This window comes from Thunnus thynnus, chromosome 6 (assembly GCF_963924715.1).
Source record: "Thunnus thynnus chromosome 6, fThuThy2.1, whole genome shotgun sequence".
Lineage (NCBI taxonomy): Eukaryota > Metazoa > Chordata > Actinopteri > Scombriformes > Scombridae > Thunnus > Thunnus thynnus.
The window spans coordinates 31,348,906-31,371,381 of NC_089522.1; the positions used below are offsets into that span (position 1 = coordinate 31,348,906).

Sequence of the window (22,476 nt, forward strand, 5' to 3'; positions counted from 1 at the left end):
CACACACACACACACACACACACACACACACACACACACACACACACACACACACTGCACCTAATGCTCCCTCATGTCCTGTGTTATTTCTATAGGTGAGTGAGTCATTGCTCCTCTATTCCTGTATGTACTTTTTACTCCTTTGGGCCTAACACTATAATCTTTCTGCAGCACTGTCTCATCGTGCCACACACACACACACACACACACACACACACACGCACACATAAATGCATGTACACATTCTATACTGTCTGCTAAAACTACTAAAGGATTGAAAAGACAGTCTGTTCTGACAAATATATATCAGATGTGAGTGTTTGGGTGGAGGTGGAGGTGGGCAGGTGAATGCAGCGCCAAAAGTTCTGCAGCTTTTCATACGTTGACTTCCAAAAGAAGTCAGCAGCTCTTATAGAGCTCTTTCTAATCGAGCTAGACATATATATATATATATATATATATCAAACAAGAAATGTCAGCACAGAAATGACAAATATGTGTTCAACAGTGTCTCCGTTACATAGTTTGTCCACCAGAGAGAACTGACTGAATTTTAAAATGTTTAGCTCATTAAATATGTTGTTCCCAATTTTTTAAACCTGCATTAATTGATTTTTTGTCCACTTGGGGGCAGCGGAGACAACTAGTGAACACAACACTGACGTATCAGCTTTTAAGTTGATATGTTGAACTTATTTCCACATCCAGCAGTTACGGAGCAACATTATTATTCATCTGGAGTCGTGTTTCTGTCCAATATTCACTCTCTTTCAGCTCTGTTTTTGCTCTCTACCAACTCCTGAGGGAAATATCTGGATCTCCCTGCAGGTGCAGTGAGCTGCTAAACGCTCCACTATGTTCACCAGCTAGACAGTTTGGTGCTGAGCAGGTAGTGTACAGTGGCTTTTTAGAGGTTTTTCTCTGAAAACAGCTGCCTGCTGCGGCCCAAAACGACGCTATGAGAGCCTTGAGAGTGAACCAAAACAGTAAAGTTGCTAAAAAATTAGCTGAAACTCACTATAAAGCTCCGTAAAGCCGAGAGGAGCTGCAGAGTCTCTGATAATTCTCTGTAGGTTCATCAATACGAGGCACAACATTACACACTGACAGATCATATGTTGTTAATATAAAAAATATTGATTATAGATGCTTTAAAAAGGAAAAAAACTATTTAAGGAACCCTTATTAAAATGTTTATGTTTTGTGTTTATGTATATTTTTATCGGATTTTTAAGACCCTCTTAAATAAATATCGGCCAAAAAAATATAATACTTTGGTGTTCAAGATGTGAAAAATACAACTGGGAGGAAAATTATTCTTCTTAATCTAATTAATTATACTTTCCCTCAAATCATGTAGTGAATCTCTCCTACTTCTTTCCTTTCTAATTTGAGGTTTGACAGCCAATAATATTCATGATGCACAAAGATTTTTATTCTCAACAAGTTCAGTGTTACATTAACAATCGTATCTTGTTGTCTTGAACCTAAATATAAAACTACACAAATGTTTAACATATTAAATACAACTTTGAGTGAGAAACATTACATCAAAACAATATTCTATAGACGACATTATTATTATTCTGTCTGCACAGATATAATCACTGGTTAGATGACTTTTCCAGAAATTACACATACAAACCATGAGGAAACTCATTTTAATATCACCTGGACTGATACATATATTTTAGGTTGATATATCTGTCTGCTGCAGACACAGGACAACTAACACTACTACACACTGTATTATGTTTGTGTTATAGTTATAGTTTCTACTGTATGAGCCATTTATTGTATTTACTTTTTATACTTTTATTTGTGCTTTATTCTTGTCTGCGTATGTCCATGTTACACATCTATTGTCTTGGTTATTTTCTTTATTCTCATGTGTACTTTAAATGGAAATATGCTGCATTTATTTACAAGTGCTTTACCCCTAAATCACACACACACACACACACACAAACACACACACACACACACACACACACACACACACACACTGATGTCAGAGGAGCCGCTGTGCCTAATCAGATGGACTAATTCCACATCTTGCTCATGGACACATCAATAAGTAGAGAAGAAGAAGTTGAGGATCGAACCGCCAACCTTGTAATTAACTGACCACCTGTTCTACTTCCTGAACCTCATTATGTGTACGTTTATGACAGAATCAAATCAGATCTTACAGATGCCTAAACAGGCTTTCTTTGTGCACATTTGTATTAAATTGTTTTCATGCAGCTTGAGCATCTTGTGAACCTGTGTAACTCTCTGGCAACACTAACGACCTGATGATCTGACCTAAGTTGAAAGATGTTGAATATTGGCACGCAGCCTCGGCTACTGGAAGCTCAGTATTGATCAAGCTCCTGCATAACAGCAGCAACATATTTAATTTATCATTCACAGGCTGCGTGTGATGCATGACTGCAGATCAATACAGTAACACTTGTGTTCATCTTTGCTCTGATTTTTTGATAATTAGAGCACAGAACAGACTTCAGATCCTTTATCGTTAAACTACTATTAGCAGCAGTTCAAAGGTCAAACTCAAACGGAAAAAAGGCTTTTTTTTTTGTTTTGCTATTTTAACAGCAACGTGTTGATGAGAGAGAAAAAGGAAAAAAAATGCTGCGATTCTGAACTTTACTGGATTCTAACGTGAGGACGATAATGAGAATCGTGTCGACGTGTCAGTGTGAACTAATTAGAACGGCTTTGACGGGGTGTCACCAAACAGACTGGTACGACGGTTAGAGGATAACAGGAGACACGCAGGTTGATTCAGGTGTCAGTGTGTGTGTGTGTGTGTGTGTGTGTGTGTGTGTGTGTGTGTGTGTGTGTGTGTGTGTGTGTGTGTGTGTGTGTGTGTGTGTGTGTGTGCGAGAGGTAAATGAGGCAAAATACAAGAGGATAGTGCGAAGAAAGCTGGAGGTATTGAACTGTGAGTGTTTTAAAGATATATATATATGTATGTGTGTGTGTGTGTGTGTGTGTGTGTGTGTGTGTGTGTGTGTGTGTGTGTGTGTGTGTGTGTGTGTGTGTGTGTGTGTGTGTGTGTGTGCCTCAGACAGACAGACAGACACACAGACAGGCAGATATATTGGCATTCCAGTGTAAATTGGCACTTCAGTGTCTCTCTCTCTCTCCTCAGCTAATTAACTCGACGCTCAGAGGCCTGGCTTAATTGGAACAAGCTCAACCCTCTGTTCCCCCAACCCTTATCTAGACACACACACACACACACACACACACACACACACACACACACACACACACACACACACACACAGGGAATATGAGTGACAGCGGGTGTGTGGTACTGATAGTCACAGTGGTACGGGAGGGGAGAGGTGGTGGTGAGGTAGGAACAATATGGAATATACCAATCACTACCCCCATCCATCCACCCACACACACACACACACACACAACCACTAAAAGCATCCAGCCTCGCCAGCACAGCGCTGATCAACAGAAGAAGAAGAAGAAGAAGCAGACTGTTCAGCTCCGTCGCTGCAGCCTGCTGAAGCCGATCTTCCTCGCCACCTTCACACTCCTCCAGCTGTTCAACGTTTGATAAAAACATGTTTGACCAGACGTTCCTGACGACTGGAGATTTCTCTACCATTAATATCTCATTATTGGCAACCAGCAGGACCAGTTTAAGGAAATGTTGCATCTACAGGATTCATATCAATATGATGAAAACCAGACATTCTTTTATTAATTGAATTATAGATTAAATTCAGGATTTAATACATTCACTATAGTTTAGTTTCTATATTCAACTGTGATGATGGTTTAAATTGTTTGTTGTTATTTATTAAGCAAAAATACTGACATCATCATCATCCCCAGGTCCATTTAGTAGCTTTTCTAGGGATTTCGATCATATCACATGATCTTCTTTAAGAGTTGAGAGTTTTATCATTTGTCATAGAAATGTGTTAAAGATGCTGGAAATTGAAATTTGGGGAAAAGGGGCAATTTTGAACATCTGTATTTCCATGACAACTGGGGAAATCCCCTCTCCTGATGAAGGTCATGTGAAGTTCTTTACTTCATCGTTCGCCCTTTATGAACTCTGAAAGGTTTTTATTTGTGTTGCGTATTGAAAGTTATTTTTGGTTTTTGTTTTGTTTCTCTGCCTTCTATATATTTTATTTTGTTATTTTAACATGTTTGAAATAAAAACAATCCAATCTAATCTATAATGTGATACGGTCGAAAGCTCAGAAACAGCTACTAAATGGACCTTGAGATAAGATTATATTGACATAAATACACAATATTCACACTTTTCTCAAATGTGAAGATTTTGTTGCTTTTCTCTGTTTTGCATCATTATAAATTGAATTTCTGGGTTTTGAACTGTTGTTCTGACAAAACAAACCAATCAGTCTTCAGTTTGATTTCTGGTTAGTTATTTCAGGTGTTTTTCACTATTTTGTGAAGAAGAATTTAGAAAAGAATTGAAATATTAACTGATAATGAAAATAATCATTTGTTGTAGCATTAAATTAAATAGATTTAGTCAAACCTAAAGCTTCTCACTGACCTTCTGATTCTGTAAACACTGAGAACATTTTGCCTTTTTTGTTTTCGTCTCATCAGTTTCTTTTGTTCACATATTTGGATGTGAAGCGTTAATGAGTTTTCAGTCATTTCTCTATTTTATGCAGAAACAACAACAGTTTAACAACAATCACAGTTCTAATAAGAAGAAACGTTTCGGTCCGCTGACCTCCGCCAGATTCAGACCCAAACACCGACATCTCCTCTCATTACAGTGTTTTAATTGCATGTACGAGACGTGTGTGTGTGTGTGTGTGTGTGTGTGTGTGCGCGTGTGTGTGTGTGTGCGTGCGTTAGTGGGCCTCCTGGTTTCCTCCTACACGCCCATCACAAACTATACTACATGTGTGTAGAAAAGAACCTGCTGATTTAAGGCGGATGTAAGCGTCAAGATTTTACTTTATGATCCGCTCTCAGACACACACACACACACACACACACACACACACACACACACACACACAAACACAAACACACACACACACATGCAGCTGTGTGGAAACGTCACCCACCTTGTTGTTGTTCATACACTGAAGCTTCATCTGCTTCATGTAGGTGGTGGTGAGAGGCATGTTGTAGTCTATCACCTCCGACACCAGAGAGCTCAGTCTGTCGTTCTCTGAGGAGGAGGAGAGAGGAGGAGAGAGGAGGAGAGGAGAGAGGAGAGGAGGAGAGAAGAGGAGAGAGGAGGAGAGAAGAGAAGACAAGAGAGGAGAGAGGAGGAGAGAGGAGAGAGGAGACATATTTAGGAGTTAACTTTATTGTTTTGTTACTGTGAGTTTTCTTCTTATTCAGGTTTATCTGGATACATGAAGCACTGATGACTGTTTGTTATTCTGTTCATAACAAAAACAAACCTCATGTTGTACTAAAGCTGCAACAATCAGTCAATTAATCAATTATAGACAGAATATTACTTGCCAATCAATTAATCGTTTTGAGTCTTTTTTTTTTTTTTATAAAGAAAAAAAAGCTAAAATTCTTCTTCCAGCTTCCTAAATGTGAGTATTTTTTTGTTTCTATGACAGTAAACTGAATATCTGTGAGTTGTTGTTCGGGGACATAACGAGATGTTTTAGTTGAATCTCAGCGATGACGAACATTAATTGACATTTTTCACCATTTTCTGACATTTTAAAGACGCAGCTCTACTTTGAAGCATTGGAGGAGTGATGGAGACTCTCTCTCTCTCTCTCTCTCTCTTATTAGCAAAATACAAATATGTGAAATACTTTTTCCACTCCTGAACTGATTTGTAACACACACACATTAGTGTTTAACTATTAACTGGTAGATAAATGTCAAGGCTGATATTTTGTCTAAATGTTTTCAGGTCGGTCTCGTCCTGATAATGAATTCTTATTGTATGGATCCATTTAGAAACACTCTTCATTAAAGATCCCCTCCAGACATCTTTAAAGATGTATAGAAAATAATCTACTTTGAATAATAATGTGTGTCTGATATGGTTTTTACACACACAAAAAAGTATAATTGTCTTATTAAAATTCTTAAAATGACATCTCCTCCTTCCCCCTCATTAAAAATTCTTCAATCTATGAATATGCAAATTATTGTTAATTTAAAAAGTTTCCTTTCTGGACACGAGACGTCTCTTACTTCACTGTGAAGTCTTTTCTCAACATAATATTATAACAACAAAACATTATAACTGAGTTGCAAACAAGAGGCTGTTTTCCTGTGATTATGTAAATACAACTTTGGTCATTTACCTTTTAAAACTCACTAGAAATAAATATTTATTAATACTGGCACAAACTATTAATTGGAATTCAGCTGTTTTAGTAAAAGGTCATCAGAAAACACTAAAAAAATTAATTAAAATCAACAACTGACAATTTCAATGACATGAGTTTATGAAAACATGGTGTTTACTGCAGTTCTTCTATAAATATAAATATATATATATGTGTGTATATTTATATATACAGACTCTGAGACCACATTGAAAATCTCTAATATAGATTCAGACACATTTAAAAACAACAGAAGTTATGACAGAAGAAATATTTCAGATTCTGCTCAATTTGTACGTCAGCAATCAAACTGAAGCAGATTTATGTTTATTGATCAACTTAACTTGTTTGTACAAAAGGTCAGATTTCTTCCACTGAAGCGTTCATGTATCTCAACCTGCAGCCGGTGCTCGTTGCTCGCTAAGTAACACTGTGATAGTAGGAAACATCACAACTAAGTGAAAGTGTCGTTGTTTTTCTCAGCAAAGAGGAGCTGGACTAACGGTTTCTAAAGGGGCTGCATGGAGCTCTAAAAACACTTTGCAGAAACTGGATCAGTTGTATCCAAAGCAAGACCAGGCAGACCATCAGAAGATCAATATATGAAGTTCCCTGAGAGATAGAAAAGCAACTTCATCACAGATACAGAAAGAGGATCTCAGAGGACGAGAAGCAGTTTCTAAACCGCTTCTCAGGAGGAGAAACGAGGCTGAGAAACACCAGCATGTCACAGTGGACGAATGAATCCAAGTCTGAGATTAATAGCAGTGACAGAAAGGAGACGGACAGGAGAGAGAAAAACACTGCACTGTATCAAACCCTCTGGAGTTGGACACCTGCACCAGTATGAATCTACAGAGACATACTGGAACCTCTGGTTTGGTTTCATACTGCAGCAGATTAATGAGTCCTGACCTTTCCTCCACAGTCACCTGACCTCAAACCCAACATTTATTATTATTATTATTATTATTATTATTATTATTATTATTAACATTCATTTACACAGGAAGCTCTTTGGAACATTGTCGAGTCATGCTGGGATAACATGACTCATCAGGTTTTGCACAAACTAGCAAAAATGGGACAAAACAAATAACTCAGATATTCTGAAATCCATCTTCAACTTTTCACTCATATTGTTAAGCTGTTATTATAATTAGTGATGAAACTAATTGTTTTATATTTGAAACAAATACAGAACAGAAGTACATCTTGACTGGATATATGTGATGTCTATGATGCTGTTTATCACGTCGTGTCACAAAGTCGACACTAGAGGACCTTCTAGAGCAGGAAGCAGAGAGAAGCAGACTGAGGATCTGCAGGGTTACAACAGAAAGTCAATGTGTCTTTTCTCTTTCCAAACAACTTCACTACACAAAGGTTTTAACAGTCTTAACCTGCTTTTATTTTGTTTTTTTAAAGAAAACTGGAAAAAACCAAACAAATCACATGATCAGTCTGTCAAACTCTACCTCTCTCTCTCTCTCTGCTTCTCCTTTCAGTCATTTATCTTGTGACCTCGTGCAGGACGTGTCTAACGTCTGGGGCGTCTACAGAATGGACTTGAATGCAGGGTGAAGGATCGATACGGCTTAGCAGAATAGACATGACCGTCATCATTGATCGGTGATTGATAGTCTTGTACGAGGACGACGGAGAGAGAGTGTGTGTGTGTGTGTGTGTGTGAGAGTGTGTGTGTGTGTGTGTGTGTGTGTGTGTGTGTGTATTCTCCAGAGAGGGACGGACTGTGATGACAGACTGATTATGTGACACAGAGTTGCTATGTGGTTTTTCAACATGAGGCTCCCGGACACTTGCAGGGTCACGACGATGATCATACAGGATGTTAGGACGCAAGATGTTTTCTAAAATGTGTAAAACTGTTTTATTTTTGCCTTGTTGTTTTAACAGCTTGTGTGTGTGTGTCTTTGTGTGTTGGCCAATTCTTGAGGAGGGGGAGGAGGGGATGGGTGGGATGCGGGCATTGGAATAATATGTAATATGTAATGTTGAATATTGAACTGTATTTTTAAAGCAGTTTATTCATATTGTGGATCGAGGAGGACAAACCACAGGTGATCATGAGTCAATCACTGTTGCCTTCCGTTCCTCATCACTGGAAAATTAGAATAAAATCAAAAAAAGAGAGGAGACACGGGAGTCGAGATGACTGAAATACCTCCTCAATTTCGCGTTAAATATATCTGTACAGCCTGTAAACACAGGCATCAAGAAAAACGTCCACATAAAGAACCTGCACCTGCTTTTGTCCAGCTCAACTTCATAACTGAGAGGCTCTGAGAGACTTTCTGGTTCTGGTTGATTTGGTTTTTTTTTGACACCATAATGTAGCTTTGAATCAAGCAGCAACCTCCGGGGTTGAAAAATGAAGCCAATGTGGAAGTGTCAAAAACTGCAGTTCCTTGAATGACCACTTGAGGCTCCAAAAGCGAGTCAATCCCCATAGACCCCCATGTTAAAATGTCCAACTTTACAGCAGAAATAAACATGTTTACAGTCTGGTACAAACAACAGTTTTGGTCTCTTAAGCTAATTTCCTCTTTCATGACAACTGTACGGGGGGTGAATTTTTGTATAACTCACAAGTTTAAATGTTATTAAGCCGTAAAGTTATGCATGATGAAGGACATGGCTGCTTTAAGTGACAGGTCCGCCAGCCGCTAGGTGGCTTGTTTCACCCATTCGGCCCGCCTCTTTGCCCATTTTTGATTGGCTGGGAGTTAGGCAGCGTCACGCACTGCCGAGATGGCGACGGCCAGAACGGCTCACTCCGCTCTTCAGAAACCAACGCGTGACGTCATGGTAACTATGTCCATATTTTTATACAGTCTATGCTTTGAATACAGACACATTTGGTGTTGATGATGTGAGGACGTCGACATTTTTCAGTGGAAACGTCCTTTAACTTTCTTCTGCATCACAAACTTTACTACATGCTTTAATTTAAACTGTAAATAAAGACGCTTTAGTTGGATGGTTTAGCAATTTTGTTACAAACGGATGATCATTCAGTTTTCTGCAAAAGAGCAGAAGAAGAAAACGCATGTGCAACTTACACACACACACACACACACACACACACACACACGCACACACACACACATACACACACACACAGCGCGCCTGCTGTCTGTGTCAATTAAACATGGCCCCGGTCTACGCTGATTAATTGCATTTAATAATTCACAGCTGAACTTTAGTAGGAGTCACTTCAGCATAGCAATAGAGGGGGCTGAGGTCATGTGTATGTGTGTGTGTATATATGTGTGTGTGTATATGTGTGTGTGTGTGTTAGTGTGTGTGTGTGTATGTCGGGGAGAGGCCGAACCCCCACAGGGTAGGTAGGCAATTAGCTAGCTCTGTCTCTGTGAGTGGCATCCAGTGATGGCACAACACACACACACACACACACACACACACACACACACAGCATAGCAGCCCTGACACTCCAGGACTATGTGTGTGTGTGTGTGTGTGTGTGTGTGTGTTTGTTCAGCTTATTTCATCTTCTAATTAAATCATTTCTATTACGTCCTATAGAAACCTCATGTTTACATTAATCATGATGTAATTCAGCATTTTTTTTTTTTATATCATTACCGCTGCGCTACCGGTCTACGCAAACAAGACTAACGCTGTGTTATAAAATATTTAAAAAATCCACTTTTAAATTCACACACACACACAAAATAAAGAGAATTTTAAAGATCTTCCCTCCGACTCAGAAAACGGTTTTAAATATTGACAGCTTTTATATTTTTTCCACCTCTATGTGAGCTCATCGGTAGCGTCCAGGCTTCTCTCTGGATCGGGGTTGAAGTTAAAAGCAAACAGGAAGAAAAAAAAAAAAAGACATTTTTAAGAATGTGTGAAAAAGCCTTGACCTCTGTATCAAAGTGGAAAATGCCATTTATGCTTTCACTGTGTCATAAACCCTTCCAGGACTCCTCTCAGCTCTGATCTTCCACATCTTCTTTGTGTTTCTCTTTGTAGTTTCATTTCAAATTTCCTCTTTTTTTCCATCTTTCTCCCTCCGCCCCCCCCCCCCCTCCCGTCCCCTCCTCCCTCCCCACCAGCCCCCCCAACAGCACCGGTTCTCTATATCTCCCTCTCTCCCCCGACTGTGGAAAATGAGCTCGTTTCCTGGGCCATTTTCTTTGTTAAAAGCCATTAATTAGGCTAATTGAGGAGAGAGACAGGACACTCCAATGACTCCTCTGTTTAATGAGGGACGAGGAGAAAAAAAAACGAGGGGGGGGGGGGGGGGGGGGGGAGGGGATGGACGGAGGGTATATAGAGGGGATGGGTATAGAGATGGGACAGGAAGCTCGGAGCAGAGCGTAGAGGGGGATGATGATGATGATGATGGGAGGAAGAGCTGGAAGCGGGGTGCAGGGGGGGTGGTGGGGTGGGCTGGGAAGCTCGGAGGGAAGGATAAAGAAGAGAAAACAGAGAGATGGACAAGCTGGAGGGAGGGGGGGGGATGGAAGGATGGGCAGCAGGAGGAGGAGGAGGAGGAGGAGGAGGAATGGGGGGAGGGAAAAACATGGAGAGGGAGGCCTTCAGGGTGCCAGTAGTGGCAGAAAATGTATAATGGGGGTGAGGGGGGGGGGGGGGGGGTTGGCAGAGGAGAGGAAGACCAAGAATGTAAAATAGATGTCAACATAGAGATATTTTGATATATTTTACATCATCGTTACATTTCACCTTTCTATTCTTTTAATGTTCCTGTTGAAGAAAACCTGAAGTAACCTGAGTATTAGATCTGATGTCTCTTTAAAGAGGAAGGTCTTTAAACAGTACTCACATGCTCACATGGACACTGAAACAGGTTTAGGTTGCTGTAATTGTTCCTCCTCTCCATGCCGGCTCTGAAGAGATCATTTCCTACCACTGTGCTGTAGTGAGTGACTGTGATACGTATGTGTATGTAACATATCTTTACATCGGCTTCCTGTCTGTCAAAGAATTGATTTTAAAATACTGTTGTTAGTTTATAAAGCACTGAATGGTTTTAGGGCTGAAATACATTTCTGATCTGCTGCTTCCTCTCAGCTGGTCTGGATCAGGTCAAAACTAAACACGGAGAAGCAGCGTTCAGTTTTTATGCTCCACATATCTGAACAAACTCCCAGAAAACTGCAGGTCACAGCTGAAGACGTTTCTGTTTGCTGCCTTTTATTAAACCAAACTTGAGGGTTAATATTTTACACTGCACTGTAACTTATATTCTCGTTTTATCTTTTTATTTCCAAATTTAACACGTTTTAATTGTTTTTATGTGTCTTTTTACTTGTGTTGCTTTTATATTCTGTCTTGATGCCTTTTACGCTCTATGTAAAGCACTTTGAACTGCCTTGTTGTTGAAATGTGCAACACAAATAAACTTGTGTAATATGAAGCTTCAGCAGTCTGACTGAGCCAAATCAACACAACACACACACACACAAAAAGAACAATTCACACTAAAAAAAGAGTGTAATTTTGGAAGATATTCACTTGATTTGGATAAATCAGACAGCTGATGCCTCGCGGTACGTTTGCCTGAACTCTGTAATATATTTATATAGTAATATAATAAGCCAGTACAGACGGGGACGAACTGCTGTGAACTTGCAGCAAACTTTTTGTCTTAAACAGGCCTATTGGTTGGATTTTATAGATATGAATTTAGTTATTTTTCCTAGAAGAGACGGATGGACCTTTCCTCAACTTGCCACATCAGTTTTTCTTCTGTTATCTGGTTTTATGCTGATATACAGACTATAAATAAAACACTGAATCTTTAAAGGTAAAAAAGGTCTTTATGTTCTCAGATGATAAATGTAGACTGTGTAAAGTTTGTCCTGACAGAAGTTAAATCAACAGCATTAAAGCTTCAGATTCACTATTTACACTTTCACCAGTGAGAATAAGTTGAACATATTCTCCTCATCAAACTAAAGTTCAGCCGTGTGACCAGCGGTGAGGTTGCGATGTAACGGAGGAAACCGTGAAGCTAAACATCTTTAGCCGTTTCCTGGTTCAGCACGCCGACGACGATGATGATGATGAGTGACAGGTGTAGCTGAGGGCGAGGAGGCGGGTTTAACAACACACTTTTTATCTCATATGGAAAAAAAAGGTGCATATTTTAGCTTTAAAAACAGATACAAAACATGTTTATTTGATGTTTACACTGAAAAAACACTTGTTTCCTTTAGATTCATCCAGGTGTGTTTTCATGGTCAAAACCTCATAATTTGATTGATTTTTTGTTTTCTTTACAGTCGGAGGAAGTGTTGACAGTTCTGCCAAGAGGAGGAGGGAGGGAAGCAAGAGGAAGGATGAAAGAAGAGGAGAAGGACTCTAATTGAAAGACATGGCGGAGAGAAGAAGAGAGAGAGTGATGACAAAGAGAAGGAGCCAAAAGCAGAGGAGGAGTGAGGGACGGCAGGATTCCTTTGAACCTTCGAGTCTTTAACGGAGACGCAGAGAAAAGAAAAACAGGAGAGGAAGAGATTCAAGTTTTTTCTTTGCCAGTACTGGAAATAAATTTCATGCCAATATAGAGTGTTGACTTTAATTCAGCTGTAATTAAGTGAATGAAGAGCGAGACGAAGAGAAGCGCCGATGAAAATATCCAGTCAATTCTTCTGCTTTTATTATTTTATTTTTAAACTTATTAATCTCTTTTCATCTGCTTTTGTCGGCTCAAGTTTTCCCACATTTATGAAACACAATCACATTAAATTTAATTAAAAGACAATTAAATAGCAACAGTAAATGAACTACAATTGAAAGAAAATCACACTTAATAACCTTTAATCCCGTCTGGTGGAGATGATACATCACTAAACCAGCGTGCATTTACAGCACTTTTTAAATTCAGTTTCCTCCAAACACCGTTGCCGAGACCTCGATCCATGTCTTCATCTCAAATCATCTGGACTACTGCGATGGAGTCCAGTTTGGGGTTCCCAGTAAAACCCTGGACAGGCTCCAGTATGTCCAGCTGCCAGGGTTCGTACCCCCACTCTCATTCACCTACACTGGCTCCCTGTCAAATACTCAAATACCGCATCTCCTACAACCCCCCCCCCCCCAGGTACCTCTCATATCTCCTTCACCAACACACACCTTCCCGAAGCCTGCGGTGGTCCTCGGACTCAGGGCTGCTCTCCGTCCCCCGCAACAGCCGACGCAATTTCCGGAGACAGAGCGTTCAGCGTGGCCCCCCCCCCCCAGAACTCCAGATACGTAACGCTCCTACCCTGGACTCAGGCTTTTGGCCCACAGTTAACCAGTTAACTTCTCAGTTGTTTATTATTTAAGCTCGGTTTAGTTTTCTTTTTCTCCTTCCTTGTAAAGCATCATCGGGTGTTTTGAAAGGCGTTATATAAATCTAATTTATTATTAAAACATCTACCGATGAGCTGAGATAATGTTACATTTCCAACATGGTTTTATCTGCTCCTGCAACTCTGAAGGAGTAAATGTCTATATATAAACGTATATATATAAGTACACTTATAATTCTTACTGACTATTTATTGGTGATCAAGCTCATAAAGGGCAAAACAGTTGAAGCTCATCAAAGATATCGTCACCTGTTTGTGCTAAACTGCTGGAAACAGTGAAACTGCATTAAATACAAGCGTAAATCTCATGAAAATAATTTGAATTATCCCTCCAACAGTTTGGGGTTTTTTTTGCCCCGAGGGTGCAAAAAAAGGTTTTAGAGGCTCAAACTGAGATCAGAAGGCTGAGCGAGTTGGACAAATTTAGCTGCGGCGTTGTGTTTGTACCTTTGTAGTCCTGTCCTGTGGTGCTGATGTGCATCCTCTTCTGACACTCTCCACAGCTCATCAGGAAACGAGTCACCGCCTCTCTGGGCAGGAAGGCGTACGTCTCCGCTATCTGACACACACAGCGAGAGAGAGACACAGATAGAGGCCACGTTCAAACTGTCCTTTATGTTTTTCTGAGAAAACACTGATGATAAAAACGGTATCTGGATGTTTATTTCATCTGCAAGAATTCTGGTTTCCACATTTTATAATCATTGAAATCTGCCTTTAATTTCATGAAAGTGATTAAAGTGTTTATACGTGTGATTACAATTAATTCATTAGAGGTTTAACTGGATTTTACACTCAAACATTTTACATAACAAACATGTAGCAGGATTTATATTACTGACATGACAGATATATCACAAAACTGGTAAAAGATTAGATTACGATGGAAACTCCTATAATGCAAAACTAGCTAACAGCTAAACCTTTTATAAAATGTAGAGCACAAATATAAGAATCTGGGAGAATCTTTCAACTGTGAATTAGCACCTAATGAAGTTTTATTAAAGCGTCTTTTTACGACCAAACTGCCTCCATTATTTCTGCTTCTGTTGGTAATTTCTTACATTTCCCAGAATGACTTTCACTGAGTTTCACAGGGACTTTTCACCAGAGAGTCACTTTTATTCTGAAGGATTGACGCCAAAAAGTCAAATGTTTACACTCACTTGAGTCATGTCATCACATTTCACCGGTTATTCAGAAAAATCCAACAGTGAAACACGTTTAAAACAGCAAGATAAGCCAAAATTAACTGTTTCAAACTGTGTCAAAGCTTTTAAAAGATGGATTTTTCTTTATTTACACTGCACTCACTGGTCCTGAGGATATGAGGTGTATAAATTCGTGGGTGCATTTGAATGTGCGTTTGCATAAATCAAACATTTATTCTGGATGAGAGGCACAAAGACACAAAAGAAGAAGAAGAAGAAGAGGAGGAGGGGAGGAAGGGTGGAAAAGAGCCAGCATGGGTGGATGGGGGTTGCTGTGCAGTATGTATGTGTGTGTGCGCATGTATGTGTGTGTGTGCATGTGTGTGTGTGTGTGTGCGTGTGTGCATGTGAAGGAGGGGGTAAAGCAAAGGCAAATGTCACTAATAGCCTTTGGTGGCACTCAGAACCAAAGCTATGTGGCACGGTAAGCTAGCTCCTGGTTTCAACTATATTGTATATATACACTATAATATATTATATATATATATATGTAGAAGGACACAGAGGACAGTCTGACAGATCAAAATTGCACAAGAATTAAAGTTTTCAATATTATGAAAACATGACAAAAAGAAGAAGAAGAAGATAAAGACGTATATGTTGATAAAGAAGACGAAGAAGACAGAGAGGAAATGTAAGAGATTTAAAGATAAGAAGCTGCTGTCAGATGTGTTTCAGCTTTTTCTCTTTGCTATGAAGTGAATCTGAGGAAGCTGCACTGCCTCCGTTTCACCAAAAGAGGGCAGTGTCAGCAGCTGAGACGGTAGAGCAGCAGCAGCAGATCTTCACAAGCTTCATCAGAGCAGGTTGATTTATTTTCAGTATTTGTCTGAACTCCAGAAATCTGCTTCCAATCAGCAGCAGATTAACTGCAGACCTCCAGAGGTTCAACTGCTTATTTGAATCTTAGTTTAGTTCTGTTTTAAAACAACAGTCAGGAGCCCAAATGAACATTTAACATGTTTTTCTTGCTGTAATCATTCCTCCTGTTCATACTGACCATTACAAGATCCCTTCATAATGACCTTACAATGGAAGTAAGTGTCCTCCTTCTGTGCAAACATGTATTTCAAAGTTTATCTGAAGCTAATATGAAGCTTCAGCGTCCAAATGAGTCAAATCAAGTAGATATCTTTCAACGTTACAGTCTTTTTAGTGCCAAAGTCCCTCTTTTTGTTACTATACTTCCACCTGCAGCTCAACAGGGAAACACTGTCCGAGGAAACACAAAGAGGGAATTTGATGCTAAAAAGACTGTAAATGTGTCAGATATCCACTTGATATGACTAACTCAGACTGATGAAGACTCATAGAAGCTTCACAGAGACTTTTAAATGACTGTGTGGACACACTGTGGATTTTATCCTCCATCACTTACATTGAAAACACATTTGAAGGATCTTTTAATATCCAGTATGAACAGGAGGAATGATTACAGCGAGGAAAACCTCTTTCACTGTTCTTTTGGGCTCCTGACTGACTTGAAAAAATGTGAACCCGTCCTTTAATGTTAGAATTACAGTATATTTAGATCAGCATTAAGTGTCTGGGGGAATGAATGTAGTCCCGACATGGACAGTGAGATGATACAACAAGAAAAAGGGAAAAAGACAAAGAGGAACTGAGATAAAGAGAAAAAGAAAGGTGGAATGTAAAATAAATTCCTGAATAAAAGTGATGCTGATAATGAATATAGTCCACTCTCACACACTGTCAAATGACCTATAGAGTTAATTCACTGAAGGTATAATTATCACAGACTGGCTCTCTCTGGTATTACTATTCTAACATTTTAATGAAAGCCCATATAACATAACTATATATGGACTTCTATGACAAAAAAAGCAACAAAACACACAAAGTAAAACTACTTGTCAGAGTAACAGCCAGCAGGTAAGAAAAGGAACAAAATGTTTTGTTTCTTGACTGAAATTCTTCTGATCTGAAACTGAAACTGAACCGACCGACTGTTAGAAGACAAAGACTCTGTTTCTCTCTTTTTTTGGCTTGAGACAGTAAAAGAGGAATGAAGCCCAGAAGAAGAGGAAGAGAGAGAAAGACAGAGAGAGAGTAGAGGACAATGTGTGTGTGTGTGTGTGTGTGTGTGTGTGTGTGTGTGTGTGTGTGTGTGTGTGTGTGTGTGTGTTAGGCAACAGATGACACGAGTTGTGAAAGAGACAATACATTCTAGGTTAGAGGTGGGAGGAAAACATGAGACAAGAGACCGATGAGACAAACAACAAGAAACACAAGAAGAAGAAGAAGAAGGACAAAGAGAAAGACAAAGCAAGCGAGTGTGAAAGACTAAAGATGAAAAACAAACCATCAGACGAATCGTTCAGCTGTAAAAACTCTTTTTACGAGACAGAAAGTCGTTTTTAAACAACGCTCACAGCTTTGTAGGTCTTCTTCTGGCCGGCGTGTTTGGGTGCTTTGCCCGGGTCGGCGCTGATCTCCACGTGCATGGCGTAGATGATGTCGAAGAAATCCTCCACCACCGCCACGCGCTTCAGGGACGAATCGCCGCCAGATACGCCGTCCACACACTGCTGGAAAACAGAGGGTGAGAAACTTTCAATTTCTTACTGTATACATCCATAAATATCTGCAGGTTTCTGGGGAACAAAAGAGTAGACGGACAGAGTAACAGCAACACTCGGTCTTCTTCAGGTGAGGTGGTTACCTGAAGAAGACATGAACAGTTTAGCAGCTTTTGTTCTTTTTCATAGTGGAGACAGACTGACATGACACAAAGATTCACAGCCAGTGTTTCTGCATTAATTTGCTGACAGCAGGTCACAAAGAAACCCTGAATTTCTTTAGATCTTTAAACTACAACAACAAAAACAACAGTAAGAAACAGCAGAAAACAAGCATCTCTGCAGGATGTGCAGAGACTTACAGAACTCACAAAGTGGTGAAAACATCCACTGAGGATCTTTTCATCCTGACAAATCAACAACATACAGAATATGACTTGTTGCATCTAGAGACTCTTAAAACTCATGAGCAGCAATTTAAACTACGACTGAAGTGTCTCAAATCCTATTTTTTTTTGCCTCCAAGTGACTCAGATCAGATCTGGACCGCTTGCATATGTGGTCGTAGATCTGATTCATATCTGATCTGATCATATCCGCTGTCAGGACGGTCAGATCAGGATTCATGTGGGGTTTATTTAACGTCTTACAGTCCAGTAAAAAAAATAAACACGGAGGAGAACAGACAACAGTGTCAGAGGTCAACGGAGAGACGAGGAAGTTTCATTCAAGCCAAACGTATCATAACGACATCACCGTCGTTATTGGCGTTATTGTTGTTATTCTTGTATGCATGAGGCTCATATTCAAGTTAAATCTGCACCTGTGTGGCAGTTCATGACCTCAACAGTGTTTAAACTTGAGGCAGATACATATAAATTACAAATATAAACACAAAAAGATCAAATCTGACTAAAAACAAAAATCTGAATGGAGCATTAAGGCCTGTGATGTAAACACAGCCTCGGTGTTACAGATATAAAACAAACAACCCTGAATTTATCTTTAAACTACAACAACAAAACAGTAAAAAGAACAGCAAAAAACAAGCATCTCTGCAGGATGTGCAGAGACTTACAGAGCTCACAAAGTGTTGAAAACATCCACTGATGATCTTTTCATATCAGCAACATATAGAGTCTGACTTGTTGCATCTAAAACTCATAAACAACCAAATAAACTACGACTTTGTTCACGCGCTAAAGTGTCTCAAATCCTATTTTTTGCCTCCGAGTGACTCAGATCTGATTTTTTTTGTGGTCGTAGATCTGATTCATATCTGATCTGATTATATCTCACAGTACAAACAACAGTGTCAGAGGTCAACGGAGAGACGAGGAAGCTTCATTCAAGCCAAACGTATCGTAGCGACATCACCTTCGTTACTGGCATTATTGTTGTTATTCTTGTATGTATGAGGCTCATATTTCAGTTAAATCTGCACCTGTGTGGCAGTTTATGACCTCAACGGTGTTTAAACTGGAGCCGGATACGTGTAACTTACAAACATGAACTGAATTAAGCATTAAGACCTGTGATGTGATATAAAACAAACAACTTCCTGTCGCCGTGTGTCATATTTCTTCCCCTTAAACTTTTTAAACTTTTGATGAATAGCTGAAGAGAAACCTGACCGCTGAAAAGCCGTCATGTTTTCAGAATGTGAACTAATGACAGGTGTGTGTGTGTGTGTGTGGGGGGGGGGCGCTGATGTCTGAGTCTGAAAGAGGAGAGAGCTGTCAATCATGTCCGGCGCTGCGGCTTCAATCTGTAACGATGTCGAGCTCATGTCTTCACACCACATCATCGAGACCACGATGAGTGAAACCGGCGACCGCAGGAGCACGTTCTCGCCGCCGCCATGACGACGAGCAGGACTATCATTTCGAATCACAGCTGCGTTATTGACTCCTGTCTTCTCTGTCTGACTGCTGTCAAAAAGCACATTTATGAAGTTATGACTCATCTGCACGAATCAGTTTACTGTAACTCTCTTCATGGATTTTTCCAAAGAGTCGCTGATACAAAACAAAAATTTCCCTAAATATATATATATATATATATATATATATATAAATATATAAATCTGAGAGAAAATACATTTAATCAAGAATTTTGGTGACTTCTGCATGTGAGATCAGAGAGCTGATGGATGCAGATCCCATTAAAAATACATTATTACAGCTACAAACTGACTCCAGATGATTCTGTTGCATCACATACTGTGATCATTAGTCTTGATGATTGTAGGAATAAATTTATTATGCTGCATTTTCTGGCATATTGATGATGGAATATTGCTGCTTTCGGTAGGAATGTGGATATTCACTCTTAGCTGTCACATTCGTAACGTTTTCATACTGACGTTTGAAAAATAACGACACGGAAGAAGAAGAATGTCCTCACAGGACAGGATTATTATTTAACCTAAGACTGTTTATTTCCTGGACTTGATTACTGATCAGATTTTCTGCAGATTTTAAACCAACAGAGATGCTGCTTTATGTAAATTTTATGTTTGAGCGTCATGTTTTTGGCCGTTGTTAGAGGTTCTCAAAAGATATTTCAGATAGATATTACCAGTTATTTATTTATGTATCTGTTTGTTTATGTGTTGTAGTGTTAATTGTTGGGAGATTAATTTTTGCTCTCTCAGCTCCACATTGAACCTCGCATTTTAGTCGTCTGGTCCAGTTTTCCGACAAACGTTGACACTTTGTTTTGTTTTGTTTGTGATGAAATAAAATCTCAGATTCAACGGTTCTGCTAAAATTTCTTTCAGCCTGCTCGAGGTAATTTTAGGTTGGTTTAATGTATTGTATATGTGCTTATATTTGCTCAAAAACAATCTTTGTTATCTTAAATGAATATTGTTTATCACATTACAAGCTGAATTCTGCAGATTTTCATTCTGGATCATCGCTGAAAACTGTAAAAAAAAAAAATCTGCAGATTCGGTGTGGGCCTAATAAACATGAATTATTTCTAATTGTTGCCAAATATGATATTAGAACATTTACGCATGTAGGAAAAGCATCTCGGCTACAGTATATTTATTTATGGCGATTTCCTCTGATGGTTAATGGTGTGAAACAGATACGTGATGTATAATTATACCTCAATAACAGAGCAGCTGTGAATTAGACAAAGACTTCTGCATCTACTGTATGTTAACAAAGCTTCCCAGAGGAAACAGCACTCTCTCTCTCTCTCTCTCTCTCTCACACACACACACACACACATATGCACACACACAGGGCTGGGAATACTGGGAGGTCCTGGGAACCTCCCCTTTTTCCCACAAGGCTGAAGTGTACCTCTGGAAAGCAGACTGGGAAAGGGTGGGAAAAGTGTGTGAGAGAAAGAGCGACAGAAGACGACGGAGAGAAGAGAGAAAATGAAGAGGAAGAAAAACGGATGGATGGATGGATGCTCAGAGAATAGAGGATAATAAATTAACAACACACACACACACACACACACACACACAGCTCCTCCCCAGCCGCTAACTAGTAGCGCATGCTGAAACCTGCTATACTGCAGGTGTGTGTGTGTTTATGTACAGTATATTTGTGTGTGTGTTTGTCTGTTTACCTAACGAGTTTCTAAAGTCTTCCCCTGCTGCTCGTTAATATGGCGGCAGCAGGGCAGGATATGACATCACCTGTGGACGGATCAGAGTGAATGAGATGCAGGTGGACGTGGTTGGACGGGGGAAACTTTTGACCGTTTTCTTAATAAAGTTGTATATTGATCGCTAATGTTTGCACACCGCACACCTGGATTACAAAATAAATATGATGCAACGTAACAAGAATCTGACAATACAACAATCGACTCCCTGACAAATGACAGAGGCTGTATTCTTATAGAATTTGTCACAGCAGTTATTATAAATATCTGACGACATTATGTTACGTTATCTTTTGTTATTGCGTTTAACCAAGTCTCGCTCCATGAGAAGTGTCGCTCTGAAATCTCGCGAGAGTTGAGTTGTTGCAGGAAGGAAGCTAAATATTCAGCCAAATGTTCAACCATGACTTTGAAAATCTTTTAGGTGACATTAACCAACACAACAACACTCCTCCCAGCATTCCTCTCTTCAACTCTCACTCACTCAACTCTCGCGAGATTTCAGAACGAGACTTCTCCAGACTGGATCAATGGTTTCCATAATGTTATCAGACACTTATAATAACAATCTGAGCCTGTCAGTGGCAACAACAAACACTCTATTTAGTCACTTAGACACAAAATGATGGTAAAATATGGTCCAGGTTGAAAAGATTCATGTTTGTGTCGACCTGATGAATGTAAAGTCCAATACTCTTTCTCCTTTTAGCTCTTTTTGGTCTCCAAAAATAATATCTGTCCCTTCAGCTCTTAAATGTTCCACTTTCTTCTTTCTTCACAAGCTTTAGTCTGATGTTTGATGTTTGATGTCGGGCAGGTCGTGTAACGGTGGATTTGTCAGTTTGTTGTTGCTGCTGGAAACAGGTGATGATGAGAGAGACTGTGCCCGACGGTGAATGTACAGTAAAACTAAAAGAGGCTTCGCAGATTCCCAGTCGGTGATAATTCTCTGCAGGTTTTTTTAGTATGATCAACACTTTTATGTAATGTTTTGATCCATTGTTAATATAAAAAAGATTAGAGGAGCTTTATTCTCTGCAATTCAAAGTGCTTTACATGGAGCATAAAAGGCATTAAAACAGAATATAAAAGCAACACAAGTAAATAGACAAAAGAAGAAGAAAGTGTTAAATTTGGAAATAAAAAGAAGCTTCAGACCAAACGTATACAATACAAAGTCAATATAAAGACGCAGATACGCATCTGTGCTATTTGGAAACGTTTCAACTTGAGTGAAAAGTTAGCGTTTATCGCTGCGTTGTCCAGTCAGAGGCTGAACTGAACCACAAACTGTTACCAGCTAGCTTACAGCTGATGTACACACACACAAGGTGAAAATCTGCTTCACGTTTGGTCTGAACACACACACACACACGTGGATCAC

General features: G+C 39.5%; 1 protein-coding gene across 7 annotated transcripts in view; it reads right to left on the reverse strand.

Moving 5' to 3' along the window:
* The window catches only part of LOC137185110 (nucleolar protein 4-like), a 195,389-nt gene that overhangs the window by 121,425 nt on the left and 51,488 nt on the right, over positions 1-22,476 (reverse strand). For 6 of the 7 annotated variants that reach the window (XM_067593367.1, XM_067593364.1, XM_067593365.1 and 3 more), the window contains 3 exons: positions 17,313-17,468; positions 14,156-14,267; positions 5,097-5,203 (listed from right to left, as the gene is read on the reverse strand). In XM_067593367.1, coding sequence (XP_067449468.1) covers positions 5,097-5,203; positions 14,156-14,267; positions 17,313-17,468 — 375 coding nt within the window. The remainder of the gene's footprint in view (positions 1-5,096; positions 5,204-14,155; positions 14,268-17,312; positions 17,469-22,476) is intronic. The other variant, XM_067593366.1, reaches the window with a different exon arrangement.